General features: G+C 46.0%; 1 protein-coding gene across 2 annotated transcripts; it reads left to right on the top strand.

Annotated features, from left to right (window-relative positions):
* The first annotated feature begins 8,164 nt into the window (after nt 1-8,164).
* On the top strand, nt 8,165-25,833 carry LOC149279524 (cytochrome P450 26B1). Of its 2 annotated transcripts, XM_089501082.1 has the most exons (6): nt 8,165-8,368; nt 15,833-16,057; nt 19,671-19,946; nt 22,722-22,877; nt 24,738-25,019; nt 25,441-25,833. In XM_089501082.1, exons 1-6 carry the CDS (start codon nt 8,165-8,167, stop codon nt 25,831-25,833), a joined length of 1,536 nt encoding a protein of 511 aa, XP_089357208.1. The 2 variants fall into 2 exon arrangements, with proteins under 2 accessions (XP_089357208.1, XP_089357209.1); XM_089501083.1 differs by lacking the exon at nt 15,833-16,057.
* The last annotated feature ends 1,068 nt before the right edge of the window (nt 25,834-26,901 follow it).

The raw sequence follows: 26,901 nt of genomic DNA, 5'->3' as shown, positions 1-26,901 counted from the left end.
ATGTAAACATAATGCTTTCTTTGTTCTCTTAACTTTATACCCAAAAACGATTGTTTTAACACAATATTACAACATGGATTCCATACAAAATGTTGAATGAGATTTAAGAGGGAACCATTTTTACTAAAATCAGGGGTATAAGTGAAATATGGGATTAGATGCATGGAACAGCTTTTCAGTGGAAATGGTAAAGGCCGACAGTAAAAAATTAGGGAGTTAAAAAAATAAAATCCAGAAAAACACAGAATTTCACGTCCAAGTGGTTTAATGTGCTAGATGGAAGAAATAGCCCCCCATTCTCACGCGCGGGGTCCTCTTCTTGCCAGGAACTTTGTATGAATAAAGACAGCAGCTCAGCGGCAGGGTCCCCCATCCCATCCCATCCCATATTGGGGGGGGGGCGGGGGGGTCTCGGCTCTGGAAATTAATGCGCAGCATACGGGGATTCTTGGCTAAAAAACAGAGGAAACGGGATGAAAACAGATGCATTCGAATGTTTGATGCCATTTGTCTGGAGTTTCACCCCCAGCCATTAATAAAGATACAGATCATGCCTGTCCCATGCGTGTTTAAATCCCCTCACTGTATTACCCTCTACCACCTCTGTTGGGAAGATGTTCCACTTATCTACCACCCACCAAGTAAAACATCCATCTAATCCTCTAGTTGTTGTAACGTCTCTCCTGTACTTTGTTAAATCCCTTTATGTATTTAAACGCCCCCCCCTTCTCTTCTTTCTTCCAATCTTGATAAATCTACGGAACATTAAATAATTCCGAGCTCCTCGTTCTTTATAAACCCTTCGTTACGGAATTCAGAACCAAAAGGGAAGGGAAGGGGAATAAATCCCTTTGTACAGCGCTGCGGGATATGACGGTGCCAATAAAGTCAATATTAATAATAATATGTAATTTAGGACATGGCAGCGATATAAGAGGCCGCGGATTCCCAGAGGCGGATCGTGTCTGCCTTCCTTACGCAATCACTGAATCAGTCTATAACGCTTACTTACTGTTTAGTGGAATTGACGCCCGTCGGCGTGCAGGCCCGGACCGGCGCCCTGTTGGACGATCGTCTATTGGTTACATCAAAGGGATGATGATGATGATGATGATGATCAGGCCTGGACTGGGACAAAAAATAGGCCCGGGCATTTAAGCCTGAGCAGCCCATTTTTATTTATTTATTTATTGTTAAAGCCCACCATTCATGTACCATCTTTGCATTTAATCATTCACACAAATCATTAACACATTCATTAATGCAGTCTCACAAATCATTCACACTACCCCGTCTCCTTATCTTATCTGCCGCTTCTCACTATGTTCCCCCTTTTCACTATGTATCCCCTTCCCCACTTCTCAATATGTACCCCCTCTCATTATCTATCCCCTCTCCCCATTTCTCACTATCTAACCCCCCTCTGCCCCTTCTCACTGCACCCCCCTCCCTCACCCTACTTACCTTGTTGCCGGAGCAAGCAGCAACTGCGACCGGGCCCGCGGCAGGGCCGGATTGACTTAGGGGTTGATGGAGCTGCAGCGCTGGGCCTATGCGGCCTCTACGGCCTCTACGGCCGCATTAACGCAGGACCCCTTAAGCCCGCCGCAACTGGGACCAGGTCCGCCACTCTAGGGGGCCAGGAAGCCCCCACCAGGGCCGGCCTTAGGGGTCTGTGGCCGGACAGGCCCTGGTGGGGGCTTCCCGGCCCCTTAGAGTGGTGGACCCGGTCGCAGTTGCGGCGGGCTTAAGGGGCCCTTATGCCCTGCGTTAATGTGGCCGTAGAGGCCGCATAGGCCCAGTGAGTCCGGTCCTGACTGGGCCTATTTTAAGGTAGGGGCCTGGAGCTGCAGCTCCATCAGCCCCTACGTCAATCCGGCCCTGCCGCAGCCCAGCCCACCGGGCAAATGCCCGGTGTGCCCGATGGCCAGTCCGGGCCTGATGATGATGATGATGTGAGATTTGGGCTGACTGTTCCTGCCCAGGCACCACACTGAGCTGACGCTTTATGGCAATGCTAATGAAGTCCGTCATTTTATTGTTTATGGCCGGTTACCGGGACTGGTTTGGGGGTAAATTCCGCTGGGGGAATCGGTACAGGACTCGCTGGGAATTTATTTCCTGAAGCAGCCGCCCATATCCAGATGTTGGCCGCCCTTATGTCATCAGGTGGCTACCGGCCTTAAAGCGCCGGGGCTGCCTCTTCGTCCCCGGTCTGACCGGACCCTAAAATATTCCATACATGGACCCCCGATGTGCGATAAGCAGGGGGCACCCCAGTTACGAAAGACGGGGGACTCGGGGAAGATGTCACTATTTATTACACGCTGATACGTCCAACCGGGTTCCCTAAACAGATGACAATTTAGGCCGCGCTGGAGTTTTGGCCCAGTCCTCGGGTGGCAAGACCAGTGGGGGCCACAGGCTGCAGCTACAACCGAGGTGGGAGTACTAAGGTGGGCCACTAGATGGCGGCTGGAGAGGGAGATCAGAGATTGGGGGAGAGCGAGGGAGCGGAGGTCTCAGACCCCTATACACCAAGAGACTGTGCTATAGAGACACAGAGCTCCGCTGGACCACCAGGGGTAAGACCCCCGCTTGTCATAAGAAGTAGGGTCGGACTGTTTGTGGAGGGTACAGCACTGAGCATATAGAGCTACTTCCAGCCTAGGCGCAGTCCGTTTCTAGACGGTGGGTGGGGGCGTGAGATCCTCTCATCTCTTCTGTAGAGTCAGTGGAGGTCTGTGCTGGTACCAAGAGGTGACCCCCTCCCTGACCCGACCCGTGCCCGGTGCCCCTCTTTATGTCAGTAGCTGTATGAGTTCTGATGATTTCCACGAATAAGACGTAGTTACAAAACCCCACTTTATTATTATTATTATTTATTCTTTTATATAGCGCCATCATATTCCGTAGCGCTGTACAACGTACCCCCATCCACGCTCTGGCAGACAACATCCGAGTCGCTGAGCAGGTACGGGATCTTTCATCTCCAACAAGAACTTTGTTCAAACTTCCTCCATGATTCAGCCGGGGGGGGCGCAATTAATCGCACCCCCTGGGACGCGGGGGGAGCCGTGTGGAGTTGGAGTGGCGGCGGGAGATGTTCTGAGATCATTCCTACCCTGCCCTGATCCAACGCCGCAGAGAAAACAAAGACCCCAACGAGACCCCGAGTACATTCAAAAATATATATTTATATAAACAGCCGGCTGCAGGGCTCAAAATAATAAAACACTTTATCCACCTCAACGAAACATCTACCCGCCGGATACAGACAGGAGGCGGGGCTATGTTATAAACCATTAAATAATGTATACAGTATAACCCCCAGCGCTGTATACAGTAATATAACCCCCCGCGCTGTATACAGTAATATAACCCCCAGCGCTGTATACAGTAATATAACCCCCAGCGCTGTATACAGTAATATAACCCCCAGCACTGTATACAGTAATATAACCCCCAGCGCTGTATACAGTAATATAACCCCCAGCACTGTATACAGTAATATAACCCCCAGCACTGTATACTGTAATATAACCCCCCAGCGCTGTATACAGTAATATAACCCCCCAGCGCTGTATACAGTAATATAACCCCCCAGCACTGTATACAGTAATATAACCCCCGCGCTGTATACAGTAATATAACCCCCAGCGCTGTATACAGTAATATAACCCCCCAGCGCTGTATACAGTAATATAACCCCCAGCACTGTATACAGTAATATAACCCCCAGCACTGTATACTGTAATATAACCCCCCAGCGCTGTATACAGTAATATAACCCCCCAGCGCTGTATACAGTAATATAACCCCCCAGCACTGTATACAGTAATATAACCCCCGCGCTGTATACAGTAATATAACCCCCAGTGCTGTATACAGTAATATAACCCCCCAGCACTGTATACAGTAATAACCCCCAGCGCTGTATACAGTAATATAACCCCCCCGTGCTGTATACAGTAATATAACCCCCAGCACTGTATACAGTAATGTAACCCCCAGCGCTGTATACAGTAATAACCCCCAGCGCTGTATACAGTAATATAACCCCCCAGCACTGTATACAGTAATATAACCCCAGCACTGTATACAGTAATATAACCCCCAGCGCTGTATACAGTAATATAACCCCCAGCACTGTATACAGTAATATAACCCCCAGCGCTGTATACAGTAATATAACCCCCAGCGCTGTATACAGTAATATAACCCCCAGCGCTGTATACAGTAATATAACCCCCCAGCGCTGTATACAGTAATATAACCCCCAGCGCTGTATACAGTAATAACCCCCCAGCGCTGTATACAGTAATATAACCCCCGCGCTGTATACAGTAATATAACCCCCAGTGCTGTATACAGTAATATAACCCCCCAGCACTGTATACAGTAATAACCCCCAGCGCTGTATACAGTAATAACCCCCCAGCGCTGTATACAGTAATATAACCCCCCCGTGCTGTATACAGTAATATAACCCCCAGCACTGTATACAGTAATGTAACCCCCAGCGCTGTATACAGTAATAACCCCCAGCGCTGTATACAGTAATATAACCCCCCAGCACTGTATACAGTAATATAACCCCAGCACTGTATACAGTAATATAACCCCCAGCGCTGTATACAGTAATATAACCCCCAGCACTGTATACAGTAATATAACCCCCAGCGCTGTATACAGTAATATAACCCCCAGCACTGTATACAGTAATATAACCCCCAGCGCTGTATACAGTAATATAACCCCCAGCGCTGTATACAGTAATAACCCCCCAGCGCTGTATACAGTAATATAACCCCCAGCGCTGTATACAGTAATATAACCCCCAGCACTGATGCTTTATGGCAATGCTAATGAAGTCCGTCCCTCCATAGACTTTCATTAGTCAGAGAGTCAGGCTGGGTGAGTTAGACTGAGCCATTCTATTATTCCCCACATGCAGTATGATAAGGAGTCGGGGGGGTTAGTAGATCGGGGGTCAGATAACAGAGCGAGAATCATACAAACGGCTGATATGCAGCTGTCTGAAAACTTTACATTATGGGGCAAAAACTACAACTGGGGTCAAAAAGGAAACAGTGATATTTTTTGAGAATTGATTGTTTCTCTGATACGAGGAATGAAGAGGAATTGGCGGGAGATCCTCTTGCTGGGCGTTCTCTGTGCAGCCGTACTCCGTTACGGAGAAAAGGATCCGGTTTGGGGGTAACTTTCCAAAATACAGGCAGCTCCTGACTCTCCGTTTTCGTATCTCGTCACAAGGGCTGCACCTTGCTGGGATCCCTCTCTATTACGTAATAAGAAAACTCCCTGATCCCCGACCTTTACAAACCCCAGGGAGTCGCCCCGCTCCCAGCTGTGATTCAGCTTCCCCGCTTCCACGGCTCGATGATTTATGACACAAGAATGAAAGCGTCGCGTCCGAGAGCTCAATCTCTTTGTCTGAGTGGAACTTCACCTTGAAAGGGCCAGTCCAGCAACCTCGAGGAACTTTGTAAGTACTTTAATATCCATCCTTCAACCTGTAGGGAAAGAAATACGACTTTGCTTTATGAGAAGCTGCAGCTCCAGAGCTGCAGCGCGATGCACACCGGTTTTTGTAGCAAGGATTGGCTGCTTACAGTAGCCAATCGGTGGCAGCGAAGGACTTTCATTGAATGAAATGGGAATTCTTTCTGCACGCGGAGGGGGTGTAAACTCCGTGCCAAGTCAGAGTACGCTGCGCATGCGCAGGCAGAAGGAGCGGGGGGGGGGCGGCAGGGAAAGGGGCAAATGCCTATGGGGCAATTCTGCAGAACCTCTGCATGCCTTTGGAAGGGGGAACCACCTGAAAGTTTAAATGGACCGCAGAGCAGGACGGCCGGAGTCCCTTTTAGTGTTTTAGCCACTTCTTCCGCTTTTGGTTCCATCCAATGCCCGAGAATACAGAATAAATGGAACGGCCTCCCAGCAGAGGTGGTAAGGGCCCACCTATATAACCGCCAATATAATAATAACAAGGACTTCCGCAGAGCTTCATTGGCTGCCAAAGGTCAATGTATCGGGAGAAGGTTGTTTCTGAAAAGACCCAGGACTTACTGCAGAGCGGCGAGATAAGAGTTCCAATGCGTGTACTTTTACAGAACGCGCGAGATAAGAGCTCTGCGCAGAGCCAAAGCAAACATATCTTACGCAGACCGCCACCCAGCAGAGGAGGACGCCGCTAGACCTCAGGGCTCCACAGGGGTAGAGGGATTGGCAACGTTTGCTCCAGCTCGGCAAGGGTTAATTTCGCTTTCCACGCGAACGATTCGTTATCGGCGTTCACATCTGAGAAGCGGGCAGCGATTGGTTACTTTGTGACATTCGTTCGGAGACCGCGCTGCGCTGTTAAAGCTGCTGTTCCACTCACACGACGTGAATCGCCCTCTCCGGGGCATTAGGGAGCGCTCCTGCGTTATAAGCGTATATACCTGTAATATACCAATGCCCCCCTTCTTCCCCCTGATGCCCCTCTTTTCTAGTTGGTCAGACTGTTTGCTGGGTATGAGGGGATCGCAGGGTTCTACGGCCCTAAAAGCCCCGATAATGTGTATAGAAACAGCAGGGAACGGCTTTATAAATTAAACGGGGGAAATAAAATTAATTTCTTAGGTAAAAATATTTTGTTGAATGTAAAATGTCTGAATTAACATTACTGTCCCCACACCGTGTCACAGGCAGACAGTGATTATTATCATCATTTATTATTCATTATTATCATTTATTATTCATTATTATCATTTATTATCATTTATTATTATTAATTATTATTATTATGAATTATTATTAATTATTATTATTCTCGTTATTATTAATTATTATTATTCTCGTTATTATTATTAGTGATGATGTTGGTGGGGGGTGCAGTGCCGCCAGCGGCCGCTGGGTGGAGGTGCAGGGCAGGGAGTGAGAGGATTTGGATCTTCAGCTCTGGGGCAGAGGGGCAGAGGGGCAGAGGGGGGAGGGGAGGGGCAAATAACACCGAGCTCCTTCTCACTCTCTGCCTTTACATATAAGAGGGAAAGGAAAGCAAACAATGCGACAACACCGAGCGCCAAGTATACCCGGGGCCACTGCCAGACAGAGGGACGGGTACATATACAGGTGGAGGGATAGATAGATGATAGGCAGTTCCCGCTGTCAGTGTGCTCGGTGCCTCTGCTAATCATTGATCATAATGACATGAATAAAGTATGCATACTAATATATATTATTGCTGAATGCTGTCAGTGTGCTCAGTGCATGTAATAAATATTACATTATAAGTTATGATAACTCTAATAATGCTGTGAATCAAGTGTTCATAAATGCTCATTGTATATAATGTGCCCGGTGCTGTCCTCTCCTTGCTGTCAGTGTGTCCGGTGCTGTCCTCTCTTTGCTGTCGGTGTGTCCGGTGCTGTCCTCTCTTTGCTGTCGGTGTGTCCGGTGCTGTCCTCTCCTTGTTGTCAGTGTGCCCGGTGCTGTCTTCTCCTTGCTGTCGGTGTGTCCGGGTCCGTCCTCTCCTTGCTGTCAGTGTGTCCGGTGCTGTCCTCTCCTTGTTGTCAGTGTGCCCGGTGCCGTCTTCTCCTTGCTGTCGGTGTGTCCGGTGCCGTCCTCTCCTTGCTGTCAGTGTGTCCGGTGCTGTCTTCTCCTTGCTGTCGGTGTGTCCGGTGCTGTCCTCTCCTTGTTGTCAGTGTGCCCGGTGCTGTCCTCTCCTTGCTGTCAGTGTGTCCGGTGCCGTCCTCTCTTTGCTGTCAGTGTGTCCGGTGCTGTCTTCTCCTTGCTGTCGGTGTGTCCGGTGCTGTCCTCTCCTTGTTGTCAGTGTGCCCGGTGCTGTCCTCTCCTTGCTGTCAGTGTGCCCGGTTCTTGCCCCGCTCACCCTGTGCCCGTGTCTTGCAGGCTCCGTGGACCCGGTCCCGGCTGGCAGCCCCCGCTCCGTTGCCCCCGCCCCACCCCCCGCCTCTATATAAACCCGATCCGTGTACCTGGAGCTCAGAGAGCAGCCGGCCGCGCACATACTCACTACCCATCTACCCGCCGGAGCGAGCAGCGCAGCCTCCCGCCAGGACCCGGTTATTCTCCGTACCGTTGGGTGCACACATGCAGTAGTCGCGCCCGTCTCCTGCTCCCGGCAGAGTTCCCCAGCATGCTGTTTGAGAGCTTTGACGCGGTGTGCGCCCTGGCCACCCTCGCCGCCTGCCTGCTGTCCGTGGCCCTCCTCCTGGCCGTGTCCCAGCAGCTGTGGCAACTCCGCTGGGCAGCCACCAGAGACAAGAGCTGCAAGCTGCCCATCCCCAGGGGCTCCATGGGCTTCCCCCTGGTCGGGGAGACCTTCCACTGGATCGCGCAGGTAAGAGGTCTCGGGGGTCTGCGGGGGTCTTCACTGCATCTGCCATAACACTACAACACCTACCGTACCCTTACCAGGTCTGCCCATCCTCCGCACACACGGGACTGTCTCATTCCTACAGCATGAACTATAACAGACTGTCTCATTCCTACAGCATGAACTATAACAGACTGTCTCATTCCTATAATATACACTCTATATCCCAGAGACTCTCATTCCTACACTATACACTCTATATCTCAGAGATTGTCTCATTCCTACACTGTACACTCTATATCCCAGAGACTGTCTCATTCCTACAGCATGAACTATAACAGACTGTCTCATTCCTACACTATACACTCTATATCCCAGAGACTGTCTCATTCCTACAGCATGAACTATTACAGACTGTCTCATTCCTATAATATACACTCTATATCCCAGAGACTGTCTCATTCCTACAGCATGAACTATTACAGACTGTCTCATTCCTATAATATACTCTATCACAAACTTTCATTCCTATCATATACTCTCTATCACAGAGACTGTCTCATTCCTATAATATACACTCTATATCCCAGAGACTGTCTCATTCCTATAATATACACTCTATATCCCAGAGACTGTCTCATTCCTATAATATACACTCTATATCCCAGAGACTGTCTCATTCCTATAATATACACTCTATATCCCAGAGACTGTCTCATTCCTATAATATACACTCTATATCCCAGAGACTGTCTCATTCCTATAATATACACTCTATATCCCAGAAACTGTCTCATTCCTATGATATACTCTCTATCACAGACTGTCTCATTCCTGAAGAATTAACTCTTTGTTAGCCGGGTGCATGTAGAATGTTACTGACTGCAGTGTAAATATTTATATAGAATGTTAGTAAATAATGGTTTCCGGGCTGTTACTATGTGACACTTTTATAGACATTGTGTAAAATTGTCATTTTCTTCGTAATATTTCTGCCCGGGGGGTGCGGACCCCGTATTTTTTATGTTACCCCGCCCTACATTTCCTCCCGGAATCAGAATATTTGGGTTTTTTGGCAGAAAAAAGAATGTATATTACCCCCCCCATACCTAAACTTACCAGATACCCCTCAAAAAACGAAATAACAAGCTAGGCAGATGGCACTGATTGCAAGCTCTGTGGGCGAGACAGCTGTGGGTAGAAATACTATTCATTAATACTTGGCTTGGCATTGACGGTTTAGGTTTAACACCTTAGCTGCCAGAATGGGGTCAAAGTTCTTTTGTCAGTAATGCCAGGGGTTCTGTAGCCCCTAGGCATCTGCTGGAAGGCATTCAGCAAAAGGCATCGCCCCTTTAAGGCATGGTCAGTAATCCAGGTGTAACCAGGTAATTATAAAACTGAGAGGGTGGTAGATAAATGGAACAGACTCCCAGCAGAGGTGGTAGAGGGTAATACAGTGAGGGTATTAAACATGCGTGGGATAGACATACGGCTCCTGAATCTAAGACGAGACCAACGACTGTTTAATGTTTGAGTCTGCGACTAGACGGGGGGCCGAATGGGGCCGATCTGCCGGCAGCTTCTATGTTAAAGCAGGACTCCCGCTTTTCTAGGCTCGGCATACGATCGGGTTTGTGTTGAGCCGCTCCATAAGAAGTGTAGTGGGTAATAGGGGGGGATTAACCTAGAATTAACCTTTCTAAGTGCAGAGAAGGGTCTGGCGCAACACGATCTCTCCGCAGAGCCGCCGACAAATCGCGCTTATTAAACATATAAACACGCACACTGTACACACATGTATGTTCATTTACAGCCAGACGCTGTCTAGACGTGCGCGGCGGCCCCAGTGAAAGAACAGAGCGGCCCCGACTCTGCCCTCCAAACAGCGCTTGATGTCGGTGTTACTTTAATTTAACCGTTTATGTGCCGCAGGAGCACACAATACACTTACTCTGCTGTCAGGCACTAACAGGTTAAATATCTCATTTTTTTTTTTTATATAGAATTTTTATTACATTTTATTATTCATATTTATGGCAGATATTACCCCCCCCCCCAACAAAAAAACAAGTCCTAGAAGTCCTAGAGGGCGAAGGCTGCCTTTTTTTTTTTTAACCCATGCGTTCCCGGAGAATCATTTAATCGGAGGGACGAATCCCGCTCCCCGGGCACCGCTCCAAATGATGCATTCCGTGAAAAAAATAAACTCTGCGACGGGGAAAAAAATTCCTCAATCAAGCAGGACTGACATTGATTTCTAATTTAACCATTTCAGGTTCACAGCGGCTGAGAAATGCCCCGTGGCACTTAAATGGTTACCTGTCTGGGGCATGTTTGGGAATCTCCTCCGCACGCCTCCTTGTAGTGATTTGTCAGTTAACCCATACGCCTCCCTGCCCCCCCAATCTGCACCGCTGGAATGTAAACGGGTATCCCCCCCCGAGTCATTTTAACCCTTTCTGTATAAGCATCATTCCTGGCACACAAGGGGTTAAGTCTAGTAATTTCGCCGGACAGCCTTTTGCCGGGGTCATAAAGATATTATTATTATTATTAAGCCGATGCCTTCTTAAAAAAAAAATAAAAAAAAATATTCACAGGTAAGCTTTCTATAAGAATATAGAAGTTATTAACCCCTTCCTGGCTGGCGTGTCTGTGCCATCACTTTACTGGAATGTGGAACCGGTTTAACCCCCTCCTTCTTTTAAAATGTTTTTTTAGGTTTAGCGCAGGAGCAGGTCATGAACTGGTTTGAAAATGTAGTGCTATTTAGGTATAACCAGTGACTAATCTGGCGCAGGCTGGGTTAACAACACAGTTAACCCATACAGTAAAATGTGCAATCTACATTAACTCCCGTAAGGTACCACATAGGTGAAGAATGCATTGTTAAGGGTTAATTTCGTAAGTCGTTGGTCTCGTCTTAGATTCAGGAGCCGTATGTCTATCCCATGCATGTTTAATCCCCTCACTGTATTACCCTCTACCACCTCTGCTGGGAGGCTGTTCTACTTATCTACCACCCCTCTCTGTAAAAGAGGGAATGTAAACTTCCTTACATTCCATCTCAGCTGTTAACCTTCCTCATTAATATCTGACAATACCAGCTGTCAGATGCCTCCTTGTGAGGTCATCGTCGACCGGTAATCCTATCTTTGATCCCCCTGCGCTATGATGTCATCAGTAGAGAATACAGCTTCTTACCAAAGCCCTGCCGTATCGTGACCCACGCCTAACCCCAGACACCTTCCACGGATCTTTAACCCATTGCGTGCCAGGGTGCCGTGGTACTGGCCTGGCTAATGATCCAAAAGGCTCAAAGCCCACAATTCACTGTAAAAAAAAAAAAAAAAAGTTTTAACCCTTTCTCTGCCGGTCCATTTTGCTTCAGCAGCGAAGTCCTTTCCACGACTCACCCGAGGCGGAAGATCGAAGCACACTTCGGACATTCTAATAGTCCGTCTTCCTACAGACACCCCGCTGCTCTGGATACCCGCAGAACACAAACCTCAAAAGTCTCCCCCTTACCTGACCCAAGCTAATGAGGTTTGGTGTCTTGCACAAAAGCACGTTCTCTGGACCCCAGGCGGCCTGCAGACCGGTTTAAGCAATCACCGTCTTAACAGGATCCGCGGCCCCCCCTAACCAATTACTTTAACATGAGGCCACCCAATGAGCAGCCGGAATCGCTCTGATTAAAGCCGGCCTGGGATTAGTTAATCGCTCTAACTTCCTGAAATTATATTGGAATTGCCCTTCTTTGAACTATACATCGTGCAGGGTCGCACTGAATTATGAGGGTGACCACGTCGGCCATTTTTTTTCCAGGACACATCATAATGTTCACATGTTACTGAATTTAGCCACTGATTGGCTTCTGTGTCCCCCCCGTCCCTCGCACTACAGAGCGTCACACGGGCTCGATGTAATGTACGGAGGTTTATACTTTACTGAGAGGGTGGTAGATAAGTGGAACAGCCTCCCAGCAGAAGTGGTAGAGGGTAATACAGTGAGGGGATTAAACACGCATGGGATAGACATACGGCTCCTGAATCTAAGACGAGACCAACGACTGATTAAGGTTTGAGTCGTTACAGCAGGGGGCCGGATGGGGCCGGAATTCTGTGCTTCAATGTCGAATTTCTTAGTATTCCTTCATCGTTGGCCGGATGACCCTGCCATTCAAGGAAGCGCCACCCAGCAGGGCTGGTGATCCCCCAGAGACGGTCGCCGTGCTTGGTAGTAGATACAGTAGACGGTTTGGCAGCTGAAGCCGCTAGGACAGTAGGTGTTGCATTTTAAAGGATTCCCCTGATGAAGCTCGCAGAGTCGTTATGTAATTCGCAACCGCGCTCCATCCCAAGAATGAAAAAAAGAAGTCACAAAAGTCTCTCTGTTACCGGGAGCTCCTGCTTAAAAAACAGCAATAATAGAAAGATAGAAAAAAATGTATATTTTTAGGGAAATTTATCAGATTTTTATTTTTTTATTTTTTTTACGGGGGCACAAAAAAGGGTATTCCTATTTTTTTATATTTTTTTTTCCGCGGCCTCTGTCCAAAAACAGTCCGAGGCTAAAAATACAGAATTTTGTATAAATTGGACTCCAGTCGGAGCGGCCGCCACATAAAGGTGGCCTTTGTACGGCGGTGGAAATGTTGTACAAATATCTCTTTATTAATGGCACAAAAAGCGCCCTAATTATATTTACGCAGATCAGAAACGGGGTCACCTGAACTCCGCCAATTCACAACCGCCGGTCTGTGTGCGCCGCCCCGCCGCCGCCGCCGGCTTTACATCACGGACATATTTATTATATTAACACTTATTTGTCTTTAGACGTTGACTGCATGTGCATCGAGTCATAGGAAAAGAAAAAAAAAAAAAAGCCCGGGGGTCTCGGATTTAACCCCTAAAGTTTTGGAAACATAGAATCTGCCGGCAGATCGGCCCCCATTCGGCCCCCGCCCAGTCGCCCGTTTCAACTGCTGTAAAGACTCAAACCTTAATCAGTCGTTGGTCTCGTCTTAGATTCAGGAGCCGTATGTCTATCCCATGCATGTTTAATCCCCTCTCTGTATTACCCTCTACCACCTCTGCTGGGAGGCCGTTCCGTTTACTCCATGTAAGGCCGGTCTCGGGCATTGGATGGTATCAAAAGCTGAAGAAGTGGCTAAAACACTAAAAGGGACTCCGGCCGTCCGGCTCCATGGTCCCTTTAAACTTTCAGGTGGTTCCCCAGGGCAGGGAGAGGTTCTGCAGAATTGCCCCATAAGCATTTGCCCCTTTCCCTGCCCCCCCAGCTCCTTCTGCCTGTGCATGCGCAGCGTACTCATTCAATGAAAATCCTTCCCTGTAAGCAGCCAATCATTGGTATAAAAACTCAATCATGTCAGGGGTGCATTGTGCTGCCGCTCTGGATAATAAGGGGGCGTGGTCACTGGGCAACCAATTAGAATCTCCGGACGGTGGTATGAGGAGCTGAAACTGAGGAACAGGGAAAGGTAAATCTTTGTTTCCCGACTCCCGATGGGAAGCTTATTTTGTGGCCCCCGGGGATCACTGAATAATCTAAGACTGGGCCTCGGGGGCTTCATCTGGCTGCAAATGCTCTAGATCAGAGGAGGCTTCCAGCAGAGGTGGTAGGCACAGCAATCGGATCAGCGATTGTATTTTTTAATATGGAATTCTTCTTCGGAATCCCAAGTCTTTTTAACAATAGATTGTAAGCTCCTTTGATCAGGGCCCTGTTAATCTGTTATGTGCTGTTGTACAGCGCCGTAGAGTAAGTCGGCGCTATATAAAGCAATCCGTGATCCTAGTAAATGTGGCAGAGTGCGGTGATGAGGGAGTTACCGGCCCTCGCCGCCCCGCTGAGGTCATAATCGCTGTACTCGCTCCTCTGTGACCTTTCACACCCTGGCTGTAGCTCCGTCTGTGACCCCAGACAAGGCACCTTTCACACATTAGGTTTTTCCAGTCTGCCGGCCCCCGCCGGCCCCGCCACATCTGTGCCCAGACCGTGCGCAGCAAACACCTTCAGTAATTACAGCGTCCTCTCCCTATCTGCTCCGGGCCAGCTGGCAGGTGTAGCGTGTAACCTGTCATGGCTGTCGGGGACACTAATGCTAAGTTAACTCTTTCACGCACTTTGTGCACTTTTATTCCCCAATACTAATTTTTGGCATAAATTGCAGAGACTTTGGCGCGGTCGCCTTGGCAACCTATGGATTCTTCCAGCCGATTGGTCCAGATTTAGCTCCTTGCTTAACCCTTAGTCTGCCTGGTCCGAACCACCCCTACCCCTACATGGGGTTAGCTTGCTATGTGCCGGCTTTCGGGTAGAGGTGATAGGAGTTGGAGTCTGCCGACATCACAGTCCTGGCGTTAGTGGCTTCTGCTACCTAAAGCACTTACCCCTACTGGGGCATTATATTCTGGCACCGGAGCCCGTGTGTCTGCGGCTCAAATGATTGTCAGCTCTGCGGCTCCCCCTAGGGGCCATTGCCATGAATATTTTTACATTGCCTATTATTATTATTATTATTATTATTTATTAAGCACCAACATATTCCGCAGCGCTGTACAATTTAAAGATGGGGTGCCCGCGAGCTTATTGCACTTATGGCACTTTCATACAAAGTACCTGGTGGGCTTCTGAGAGCCGTGCTCATGAGCTTGCAATCTAAACCCCCCCCTTGGCTAAGTGGGTGATCCTCATCTGCTATTAGCGGAAGGGCAGTAAAGATGGGGATTCCGCCGTAGAGCTCCCACAGTGTATTGACAAACCATTCATAAACTATTATTATTTATTGATATATATAGCACCATCATATTCCACAGCGCTGTACAAAGATGCATTCGGTATATGCCGCCATTATACATTACAGGCACTTATAGGGTTAATGCGATGGCTGTTGGTGGTAGGACGAGTTGGCCAGTGCAGAAATGGCCCTTAATAGGTCGGAAAGAGCCGATATTTTAATTATTGGTATTTTTGCCCCCCCTCCAAATGCACATAAAAAAAATTAAAAAAATTGTATGTATTTTTTTTCTTTGCTTTTTTTTTTTTTTTTTTTTTTTTTTTGGATGACATCATAGATTTTTTCGTCTCTGGAATATACGGGCCGTCTCTTTAAAAATAAATGCCGCGGCCGCGGGCTCAGAATACGCCGGGGGCTTCTGTGGACTCGCGTTTAACGTTGAGCCGCCGTTGACATTATGCAGCCGTAAAAAATAAAATAAAAACAAAAAGTCGCGCAGGAGCACACTGACACCCGTCGCCCGCCGCCCCTGATTTATGATGCATTTTCACCTCGGAGGTGCGAATTCTCGAGTAGGTTTCAGACCAGTTAATGAGATAAACAACAAGCCCCCCCCCCTTCCCGCTGTAGGGTCGCAGGTATTTTATTTGTTGTTTTTTTTTTTTCTTTTTCCGCCCCATTCCTCCGTGTGAATGAATCGCTGCTCTGTTTTTCCTCTGCAGGGATCGGGTTTCCAGTCCTCCCGGCGAGAGAAGTATGGCAACGTGTTCAAGACCCACTTGCTCGGTCGCCCCCTGATCAGGGTGACGGGGGCCGAGAACGTCAGGAAGATCCTTATGGGCGAGCATCACCTGGTCAGCACGGAGTGGCCCCGGAGCACTCGGATGTTACTGGGGCCCAACAGCCTGGCCAACTCCATCGGGGATATCCACAGACACAAGCGGAAGGTAATATATCCCACCCAGTGCACTCAGTCCTGAGTCTCGGGTGATGGGGGGGCCGTGGTGGTCCGTGGCAAGCAATGTACTTATTGCCCCCTATTCAATCACTCAAGTGTTGGAGGCTTAGATATAACATAGATTTACTATGGGAGGTAGATAAATGGAGCAGCCTCCCAGCAGAAGTGGTAGAGGGTAATACAGTGAGGGTATTAAACATGCGCGGGATCGGCATACGGCTCCTGAATCTAAGACGAGACCAACGTCTGATTAAGGTTTGAGTCTCAACTCCTATGATGCCCAGGACGATGCCCAGCGGGGTATTCATCAGAAACACACGGCGATCCGAGGCTACGCCACTCCCTCCGCTGGGTGACATTCAGTGTCCCGGGTCACATCCACCAGCCTATCGGTGCCCGTTTTAGTGTCACATGACAATTAAGCATTCCCCCGAAGAATGAAGAGTGTGGCGAAGTAGGATGGGATTAAAAAAAGTATATTTTGGGGAAGGGTTTGGGCATCCGGATGCGCGAGGAGCGACGGGTTACATTCAGCAGAGCCGGTGGAACGGCAGCTTTAATGGGGGCGGTTTAACTATTTATTATATCGGAGGGGGGAATAGAAGAAGAAGCGGCTGACGCTGGCGAGGGTTAATAACTTGATCACTAGACCGGGTGTTAGCGCGACTGCGTGGATGTCATGGTGTGGAAGGGGTCAGGCAGCCTCCGGTGAGAGGGCACGAGATGCTTGGAATTATAGAAAAAAATCTAAATATCTTTCTTCTTGAGCATAAACCCAAAACGTATTTTTCTGGTAATAAAAGTTTTTTTGGTGGGAGATCTCTGTTTTTTGCCGCGCTGTACGGGATCAGGCTGGAGGTTTAAAGCGCGGCGGCGGCGGCTCCTTCCCGTGTATGCACGTTGTGGCACGTGCGGTGTGAACTGTAGTAACCCCTAGCGGACCCCACTCGGTTATCCCACGCGGGTTTTCTTAAAGCGGCAACGCGAGTCTATTCCGTGTGTGCGGCACTGAAAGCGTTAATAGCGTGCCGTCCCTTTAAATGCCAGCTTTTTTTTTATTATTATTATTATTTTTGTGCGTGAACTAAAAAAAACATCAAAATATTCAGCATAAAAATGTGCTAATTTAATGAATTTAAGGGAAAAAAATATTAATTACCTTATATATATATTATATTAATAATTAGTGTTATATTGCATCATTACTTAATTAGATTCAGGAGCCGTACGTCTACCCCATGCATGTTTAACCCCCTCACTGTATTACCCTCTACCACTTCTGCTGGGTGGCTGTCAGCCGGTTAGCAGATAATATACCAAAACAGGACTGTTTGTGCTAAGTGTAGGACAGTTCGCTGGTATGACATAACAGTGTAGTAATAGCGTGATGCAGACCCTGTGGCGCTGTTACAGTGGAGGAGAGCGATTAACTCTAAAGGCCATAATGGTGAAGGAGGAGGAGAGGACCCTGATCTCAAGAGCTTACAATCTATTAGGAGGCTGAGGGGGAATGAGATGGGAATAGAGAGACTAGATTGCAGGGAGGGGGATGTGGAGAAGTCCGTGGCCTGGAGCTCTCGAAGGTGGGGAGGACTAATGGTTCATTCAGAATACAGTGGTGGGACTGTCCCGCGTAAAACGGGACAGTTGGGAGGCATGCTAGGGCAGCATTAATAGGATATCCGGCTGGAGTTAACACTTTGTGGAATGCGCGCGGCTGTTTTTTCTCGGAGTATCAGGGTCGGTTTTCTGCTGTAAAGAAGCGTCTGGTCTCGGGGGGGCTGCGGTCTGCCCGGGGGGGGGGGGGGGGGCGTCTGCGTCGGCACTAAAAGGTGACACAACCGGCGGGAAGTAACTGCCACAAAACACGGGGCTCTCGTTAATCTCACGCCCCGGGGCCACACGCTGCTCGTTAGGGCTTGGAAGGAAGCTCGTATTCTGTAGTATATACCTTATATGTATATACGAGGTCGGCCTTTTTTGGCACTCGTAGAGTTAAATATAGCTGTGGATTTTCCACTCCCTGCCAGCTTTGCTGACATTTCATGACATTCTGTTGAAAAGGGTTTAGAATGTTTGGGAAGTAAAGCTAGCAATCTAATCGGCGCAAGGCAGCCATTTATTAAATGTAGTGTTTGCGATGTAAGAGAACAAGGGGTTAATTTTATATCAACCCGCGGGAAGGTACTGCTGGGAGCGTGCGTTATAACCTGGCTCAGCGACGACTCAAACCTTAATCTGCCGTTGGTCTCGTTTTAGATTCAGGAGCCGTATGTCTATCCCGCGCATGTTTAATACCCTCACTGTATACCACCCCTGCCGAGAGGCTCTTCCACTCATCTACCACCCTATCAAGGCTGAACACAAGTTTAGTAAAGCTTGACGCAGGCCGCGCACATTAAGATCACCGGCAGATTCCATAGCGCTGTTCCAAAAGCCTATCCCCGACGTATCTCGATGTTCAACTTCATATGCTGCTATGGCAATGGAGATTCCAGCCAATGCATGCACTCGGTGATTTAGCAGAAGGCGAAGGAGTCCTTACAGATTAACTAACACGGGATTAATTGGCAGCGATTAGTTCCCGATTTACAAAAGCCTTAATTTGTCTTCAGTTTACGAGTTTTTATTAGACAGGGAGGATTACGGGAACATTTAACAGCCCTGGGCGCGTCTGGCCTATCGATCTCGTCTGTAGTAGTAGTAGTTAGAGGCGCTCATCCGCCTTTAAAAAGTAAAGCGCCCTACAGAAAAACAAAAAAAACAAAAAAAATAAACTATTGTCAGCCCGGGCCACGCAAAACTCTGGTTTTCGATACATAATCTTGTATTTATAAAGTAACAAAAAAAAAAAGCCTAAATCGGCACATTTTTCAAATTCTGTTCTCCCCGGAAGGAGTTAAATTAATTTTTTTTCATTTTTTTATGTTTTGTTTAAGTAAAATGTTCTCAAGTCACGGAAAAGCGGAAAATCCAACAGTTTATTTTAAACAAACAAACAAACAAAAAAAGATTTTTATATGAATCAGCTCCCCATGAAATAGTGCTACCCCCCCTCTCTAGAATCCAAAACCTTACTAGCACTTAAAGGGTTAACAGCAGACATATTAATCCATTAACCTTTTTTTTTTTTTTCTTTCTACGGAACTGAAAATAATTTTTATTTTTTTTGCGGAGTGAATAAATTGTATTTTTTTGGGATTTCTGAATAGATTTTCCCAAAATTCCATTTTATTGTGAAATAATTTTGCAGCCCGCGGGGCGTGGAAAGCAGTTCATAAAACGGTCACTAGAGGGGGCAGCGCTTTTATAGTTTACACGCAGTTCTCCTGCTGTAACGACTCAGACCTTAATCAGTCGTTGGATCTCGGATTCAGGAGCCGTACGTCTATCCCATGCGTGTTTAATCCCCTCACTGTATTACCCTCTACCACTTCTGCGGGTGAGCTGTTCCACTTACCTACCACCCCCTATAGTTCTAACTTAAACCTATATAGTTATTGCTCACCTGCACCCAATTTACAATGTATATTCCGCGATCCCTTAGACATGAATATGAATTGTATATAATTGAGACCTCATTTTATTTTTTATTTTTTTAGGTGTTTTCCAAAATCTTCAGCCACGAGGCGTTGGAGACCTATCTTCCCAAAATCCAGCTGGTGATCCAGGACACCCTGAGGGTGTGGAGCAGTAACCCCGAGCCAATCAACGTCTACTTTGAGGCTCAGAAGCTGACGTTCCGCATGGCCATCCGCGTTCTCCTCGGCTTCCGGCTCTCCAGCGAGGAGCTCAGTAATCTCTTCGAGGTGTTCCAGAAGTTTGTGGAGAACGTCTTCTCCTTGCCTGTCGACGTCCCCTTCAGCGGCTACAGACGGGTAAGTGCCCCCTCCCCCGACCTCGTAAAATTCCTGAAATTCTAGAATTTCTGTGCTCCGAATAATAGTAAAAAATGGATAAAAATATAAAGAAACAGACCGGACTTGTTTTGTTCAGTAATCGCACACGATTACCGCTAATTTATATCGTCATCACGTGATGTCTTATGATGTCACAGAGGAAAGCTGAGTGATGTTACCAGTGGCTGGGGTTCCTTGGGTGTCTCACCCCCCCCCCCACCATGGGGTTAAATTCTGTGTTGGAACAAAAGCTCTGGCGTGAACGCTATTCATTCGGCAGCCAGTAGCCGAGCGACTCCAGTCTGCAGCCAATCAGTGCCGCGTTTAATAGTCCAAATGACGGCGATTATTCCAGACTACCGTAATCATTAAAAGCGTCCGATCAGTGGGAACGCGACACACGGACAACAGCGAGTCCGCGTCCGAGGACAAAGAACTATACATTACCTTGCGTTCCGTCCTCGGGAGACTCTATTAGTCGGGAGACTCTTTCCTGCCGTTTTTGAACCCGAATTACAATAGTTCCCTTCACCTCTGTTACCAAACCCGGCTGACATCATCGTTTCTTCTGACAGTCTTTATTTTACTGATAAATCGCCCGACTATCGAATCATTTGCAGATGTAGCGTCTCTTACATAAACGTTCCGTCTGCTTGGTGCTTTTCTATTATCGAGAACATTTCGGAAAGCAGAAAACGCATCAACGTCCATCAGATGATGTAACGGAACAAAAAAAAAATAACCCCATGAAAAGCTTACTTATAGACTCAAAGGGTAACTGATTATACCTAACAGAAAAATTACCCCCCCCTCCCCCCGGGCATAAAACAGCATTTTTCTTGAAGAATTCACTGTTACATTGTTGGGTTCTCATCCGGGGGATGGTATTTATCGGTGAACTTGTTACTTCCTGTAAGACCTTCTGCACAGGAAGTTCTCTTGAAAAGCAGTGGAACGTATAATTGCTTCCTCCGGTGTAGTAAAAACCTCAATGTCATTTAAAAAATATCCAATAATATATATCTACAACAATAGTTTTTTCAAAGAAAATGCAAAAAATAAAGTATTAATCACAGGCCTGACAGAATAAAATACTTATTAGATAAGGTTCTTCCGGCTCAACTTCCCTGGACCTTCAACCTTTGAGAGCAGGGAGTTTACAAAATGCTATTCTGATTAATATAAATATATATAAAATCAGATTTAAATTAATTTAATTTATTGTATTATTACTATAATTATTATTAGTGTGTATATATATATAATCAGATTTAATTTAATCTTAAAAATATATGTATTTTTTATTATTACTATAATTATTATTAGTGTGTGTGTGTGTGTGTATGTATATATATATATATATATATATATATATATATATATATATATATATATTGATTTAAAATTAAATTATATTTATATATATATATAATTATGCGTTGCACGTAAGCTACGTGATCCTGAAATAATTCTTAAAGAATAGAAAGGAAAATATTTTTTTTTTTAAAAACCCAGGTTTTATTTTCTGTGGCATAGTCCTCTGATGACTAATGGGTGAAACCAATTAATTTTTAATTTAGGATTAAGGCAAATGCGGCTTAAGTCATGGAACTTGAAAACCCCCTTTTCTTCTGGTTTTATCCTCACCTTGGTAATACCTGTTATTTTAATGGGTTTTTAGGGCTACGCGAACGGCGAGACTTATTTTGCTTTAATTTCTGATGCCTCGTAAATAATTTACTTAGAAATCCTCCATTCTTCAATGGCATTCCATTCGACCTGCGAGTATTTGCAGGCTGTCTCCTAAGGCATAAATAAGGATAAAAAGATTAGTTTGTTGCTATTTTAATACATATTACCTACTTTAAAAGAAAAATAAAAAAAATTACATACACGCACCGTGACGCACGCTATTTTCTTAACAAACTTGAGAAAACAAAGTAGGGATTTCTGAAACCGCCGGCCCAGGCCTTTTCAATCCCTTGTTCTGAAGTTTTAATCTAGATTTAAGAGGGGGAGGGCTGCGCAACGTAACCGTAAAACACCATTTAACAAAAAGAGAGAAAAAAAATAAAAAAAATAATAAGAATTTTATATATATAATGCAAATTCTTTCATGGTATACTTTCTCGTTTTTAAGTCCTAAAAATGATGCAGGCCAATTATGTTAATTATAATATGCAATTTTAGTAGTTTTAACAAAAAAAAAAGAAATGCATACTCTGTGTCTCTGTGTACCGTTGGATAAATTGTAAGCTCCTTGAGTTAGTATGTGTGCTAACGTTTAGCTGAACCAATACATTGGGTTCTAGAGAATTCTATTTGTTAGAAACGTATCGATGTGTACAGAATGGCCTCTGTTGGGACCGGGCACGTCCTCGGCGCCACAACGGCTCCTAGAAATATCGAGCTGGCTTCATTGATCCGTCACAGACCTTCAGCTCATTGCTGGGATCCTTCAGGACCAACACCACTCTTCTATATGTAGCGATGACGATTCTCAAGTAATCCAACCAAAAAGTTTGTTTGTCTCATAAGTTACCACCTCTCCAAGCTCAGGGGGTATTGTCCGTGGACTTTGGTCTTCCTCCGACCTTCCGAACCGAGGCTCTCTTCTCCGAAACCCAGACTTATCGATTAGTTCTCTGAACTTTTCAGGGCTGTCCTGTTCTTAGGATCTATTTTATCTATTTGTATGTTTATTGCTTAAGACGTCCCGTGAGATGATGACCTTTTCTCGTTTTGGTGGAACAGGGCATTAGAGCGAGAGAGACTCTATTGAAAAGTTTGGAGAAAGCCATTGAGGAGAAGCTGCGGAGCACCCAAGGAAAGGACTATACGGACGCCCTGGATGTACTGATCGAGAGCGGGAAGGAGCATGGCAAGGAGCTGACCATGCAAGAACTCAAGGTACCTTTTTAGTTATTCCAGAAGTCTTCACGGCCACGCGGTGCGCGATGGGTAGTTTGGAGGGTGGTGAGCCGGGCCGTCTCTTTCATCGTGAGATGGATCCTGTTACATGTTATTACAATTAGGAACTGGTGTACAGAGCTTTCTGAACACTTACAGAGATTACCCAATAGAATGTTCGGAAGAGTTCCGGAACAATGTCATTCTGCAAGAGTAACCGACTTTTCCTTCTGCTAAATAAAGTACTGCTTGCATATAGTAACGATATATATCAATGCAAGCTGTTTTAGGGTATAAAAACATATAATCGATTAAAAATGGAAAACAAAATTGGAAGGCGTTTCATTGTATAAGAAAAAATCCACAGCTTCTCCAGCATCCTCTTTCCCAAGAATGCTTCTAAAAATGGACATCAAGCTCTGAGTTCCTGTAGGTTGTGAGGTCACTATGACATCATGGCAGCTAAAAGAAACCTTTACAGATAAATAAATGCCCAAGGAGACGATCATAAAACATTGTGCCATATGTTGTATATATTTTATACATATTTATATATATAATATATATATATATAATTACAAGCCATACGTATAATTATGCCTACTTTAGTTTTGCGAAATGATGTCATATTCACCCTGCAGCAGTTTGAAGACATCGCATCATTCCGGCCTCGGAACGTGGATCCGAACACGTTTTTATTGGCCGAGGCTTTAAGGCTATTAAGTAGATCAGTTCGGGAATGTGCTCCGAGCCGTCGGCAAAGGTCTCAATGAAAGTTATTTTAATTCTGGAGATCAGAAAATGAATCCTTACAAGCTTCCCCTTCTCTCACCTCCCTGGGGGGCCGTCAAGCTGCGGCGCATGTTCAGGACAATTGCTAAGACGCTAGTTACTCATGCGCGGCCGTGAGAATTGTTTGCCGTCGATGTTGGACGCTGATCTTCTTAGATCATATGGTGCTGATAGAAGGGGGATCGATGACATATTTGGCTGTGATGCTCGGCCAAGTTGGTATGCGTCCAGATTACATGCTACCCGAGCACCCATGCACAATGTAGCTCCTTGGGCATGCGCGGCAGAACCCCCTTGTGTTGTAGGAAGAGGATGTGTTGATTGAAGGGAAAAAAGACGTGCTGAAACACGACCAAAAGGATGCCGCCGTGTCTTGGACGGGTTGTTAAATGGATGCTCCCTTTTGGGTGGTTTTAGGAGCGATTAAGGCATTGCTGCAAACGTGCGTTATTAAGAAATGCGATTTCAGTAACGATTGTCCTCGATAACATGAAGTATGTGGAGAACGGGGGGGGGGGGGGAAACATTCCCGATGCTTTTTATTTTTATTTTTTATGGTTATGGGGTTTATTGACTAAACCGTGAGTTTTTAGAATTTCTGGGATTTGGAGGCACTAAGTATCTCCGCCAACCCCAGTGAGAATGGCTGAGCCGACCCTGGATAATGTATAGTTAAATCAACGATATTGCTCCCCAAATTTTAAGATGGATTTTACGGGGCCAGCTACGGTATTTTTGGAAGGAAAAGCTCGTGTTGGCCCTTTATAGTGCCGACTAAAGACAAGAAGTCGGGAAGTTTCAGATCACTTGCGACCTTGAGGTTTAGTGAATAAACCCTTCTAACAAAACATATTAAATGTATTAAAATGAAACAGCAGCGCTGCAAGAAAGGAAGGGTTTTTTGGCTCCATAGGTGGAAAGGAGGACTAAATGGTTAGCAATCTAAATAAAAAATAAATAAAAATCAAATAATGATAAAAATAATAATACTAATAAATAATTATGGACTTTCAAGTGACATCCCCAGTCTTTCCCATTAAACTCATCCATATGTTTTATTCCCGGCAGGATGGGACGCTGGAGTTGATATTTGCAGCCTATGCCACCACCGCCAGCGCCAGCACCTCGCTCATCATGCAGCTCCTCAAACACCCGAACGTCTTGGAGAAGCTTCGCGAGGAGCTGCGGGGGAACGGGATCTTACACAACGGCTGCGTCTGCGAGGGCGCCCTGCGCGTGGACACCATCAGCAGCCTGCACTACCTGGACTGCGTCATCAAGGAACTCCTGCGCCTCTTTAGTCCCATCTCGGGGGGTTACAGGACCGTGCTGCAGACCTTCGAGCTGGATGTGAGTATCGGAGGAGAGTTATGGCGTAATAACATCTGATGAGGTCACGCTGCGAGGAAACAAACTACCTTACCATCCGAGACATTAATATTCCATCCGACTAATTTGCTTTAATAGACTAAAGTTACACTTTTTAAAGCTTATGAAGTTGGATGTACAGACGGTTTAATTATTCATGCCACCCTTCATGCACACCCTATGCTTTCGCTTTTAATTACAAACTTAATTAACTTTTTTTTGCTAAATTGTAGATCATTCCACATTTTATATTATTTTCTTTTCACATTTAATTAAGGATACTTTTTAGAATGCTGGCTTGTACTTTATTGATGTTTTGATCTTCTTTCACAATCTGCTGGCCCCTATTAAAAAATGTAATTAATAATAATAATAATAATTATTATTATTATACCTTCCACAGGGTTTCCAGATACCCAAAGGATGGAGCGTTTTATACAGCATCCGGGACACTCACGACACAGCTCCCGTCTTTAAGGATATCGACGTCTTTGACCCCGACCGGTTTGGCCGAGATCGCACAGAAGACAAAGATGGCAGGTTCCATTACCTGCCGTTCGGCGGCGGAGTCCGGAACTGTTTGGGCAAACAGCTGGCAAAGCTGTTCTTGAAGACCTTGGCGATCGAATTGGCCAGCATGAGCCGGTTTGAGTTGGCTACGAGGACTTTCCCCAAAATCATGCCGGTCCCCGTGGTCCACCCCTCCGGGGAGCTGAAGGTCAGGTTCTTTGGACTCGATTCTAACCAAAATGAAATTATGACAGAGACAGAAGCCATGTTGGGCGCCACCGTGTAGCCTTCCACCCCCTCCAAAAAATTTACTTTTGAATATTTTCTTCAGTTTTTTTTTTTCCATCCAGGAGAAGACAAAACAAATATAAGCACACAGTATAAAAAAAACAAACAGACCGAGACTATAACTACAAAGAGAAATATATCTACAATACTAACTAAAAATATATCGAGCCACCAATCAAAGAATACGCGTGGATTGCTTACATATATAACGGACCCGGGTCCTGCGTTTATGAATCCTGCTGCAGAAAGGACATACCGAGGACTCTCGCTTGGGGAAGAACTTTTACCGGCCTAGACTTTGACGCTGGTAGATCCTGTGATGCCCCACCAGAGGTTTACGAGAACATTCCCCCCATGCTCGCTCCCTTCTTTCACTCCAAAAGTCGAATTCACAGTGTTACGTACATCAGGGATAACAGGGTCTTTTGTTCTGTTGTTTCTACGCCTGCCTTATTTTTATTGTCTAAAAGAGAGAAAAAAGGAAATACACAAAAAAAAAAAATATATAAATTTTTTTTTCCAACTGAAGCTAATAATGACGGGTCAGTATGCTGAGTATATTTTTTAGGAGCAGGATGGCAGGCAGTGGTCAAAGCGTTTACAGTTTAAACCATCAAGTGTCATCTAGAACGCGAGTTCCGCAACTTCTGACGTTCTAGATTGTGTTCAACATCTGATGAGCCAGAGAGATCTAGGTTAAAAATTATGCCAAAAAAAGTCACTGGAAGTTGGAAAAAAAAAATGCTTCTTTAAAAAAAAAAAAAGGCTGAAATTATCCTAGATGAAGCTACAGATAAGGGTTCTTCTACTAAAATTCCCTTCTCTACGATCTAGGTGGGTCAAAGTTCCTTATCTCCTTATCTACAGCGGTTAAATGCTATTATTCGGATCTGAAGGTCCATAGATGGGGATGAGTTTGGATAGATTTTTTTTCTTGCTTTCTGCTTACAAAGCTGCTCATTTGTTTGAGCGTAAGGTCAACAATCCATGCGTTTAGCGATCCAGTGCCTTAACGATTGGAATTTGGTGCAGAGCAAGTCGAATCCCAGACCATCGCCCCTTTTCC

Source organism: Sceloporus occidentalis, unplaced genomic scaffold, assembly GCF_023333645.1.
Source record: "Sceloporus occidentalis isolate IW3139 unplaced genomic scaffold, rSceOcc1.0.p SCAF_163, whole genome shotgun sequence".
NCBI lineage: Eukaryota > Metazoa > Chordata > Lepidosauria > Squamata > Phrynosomatidae > Sceloporus > Sceloporus occidentalis.
This window is presented reverse-complemented; position numbering and strand designations above follow the sequence as displayed.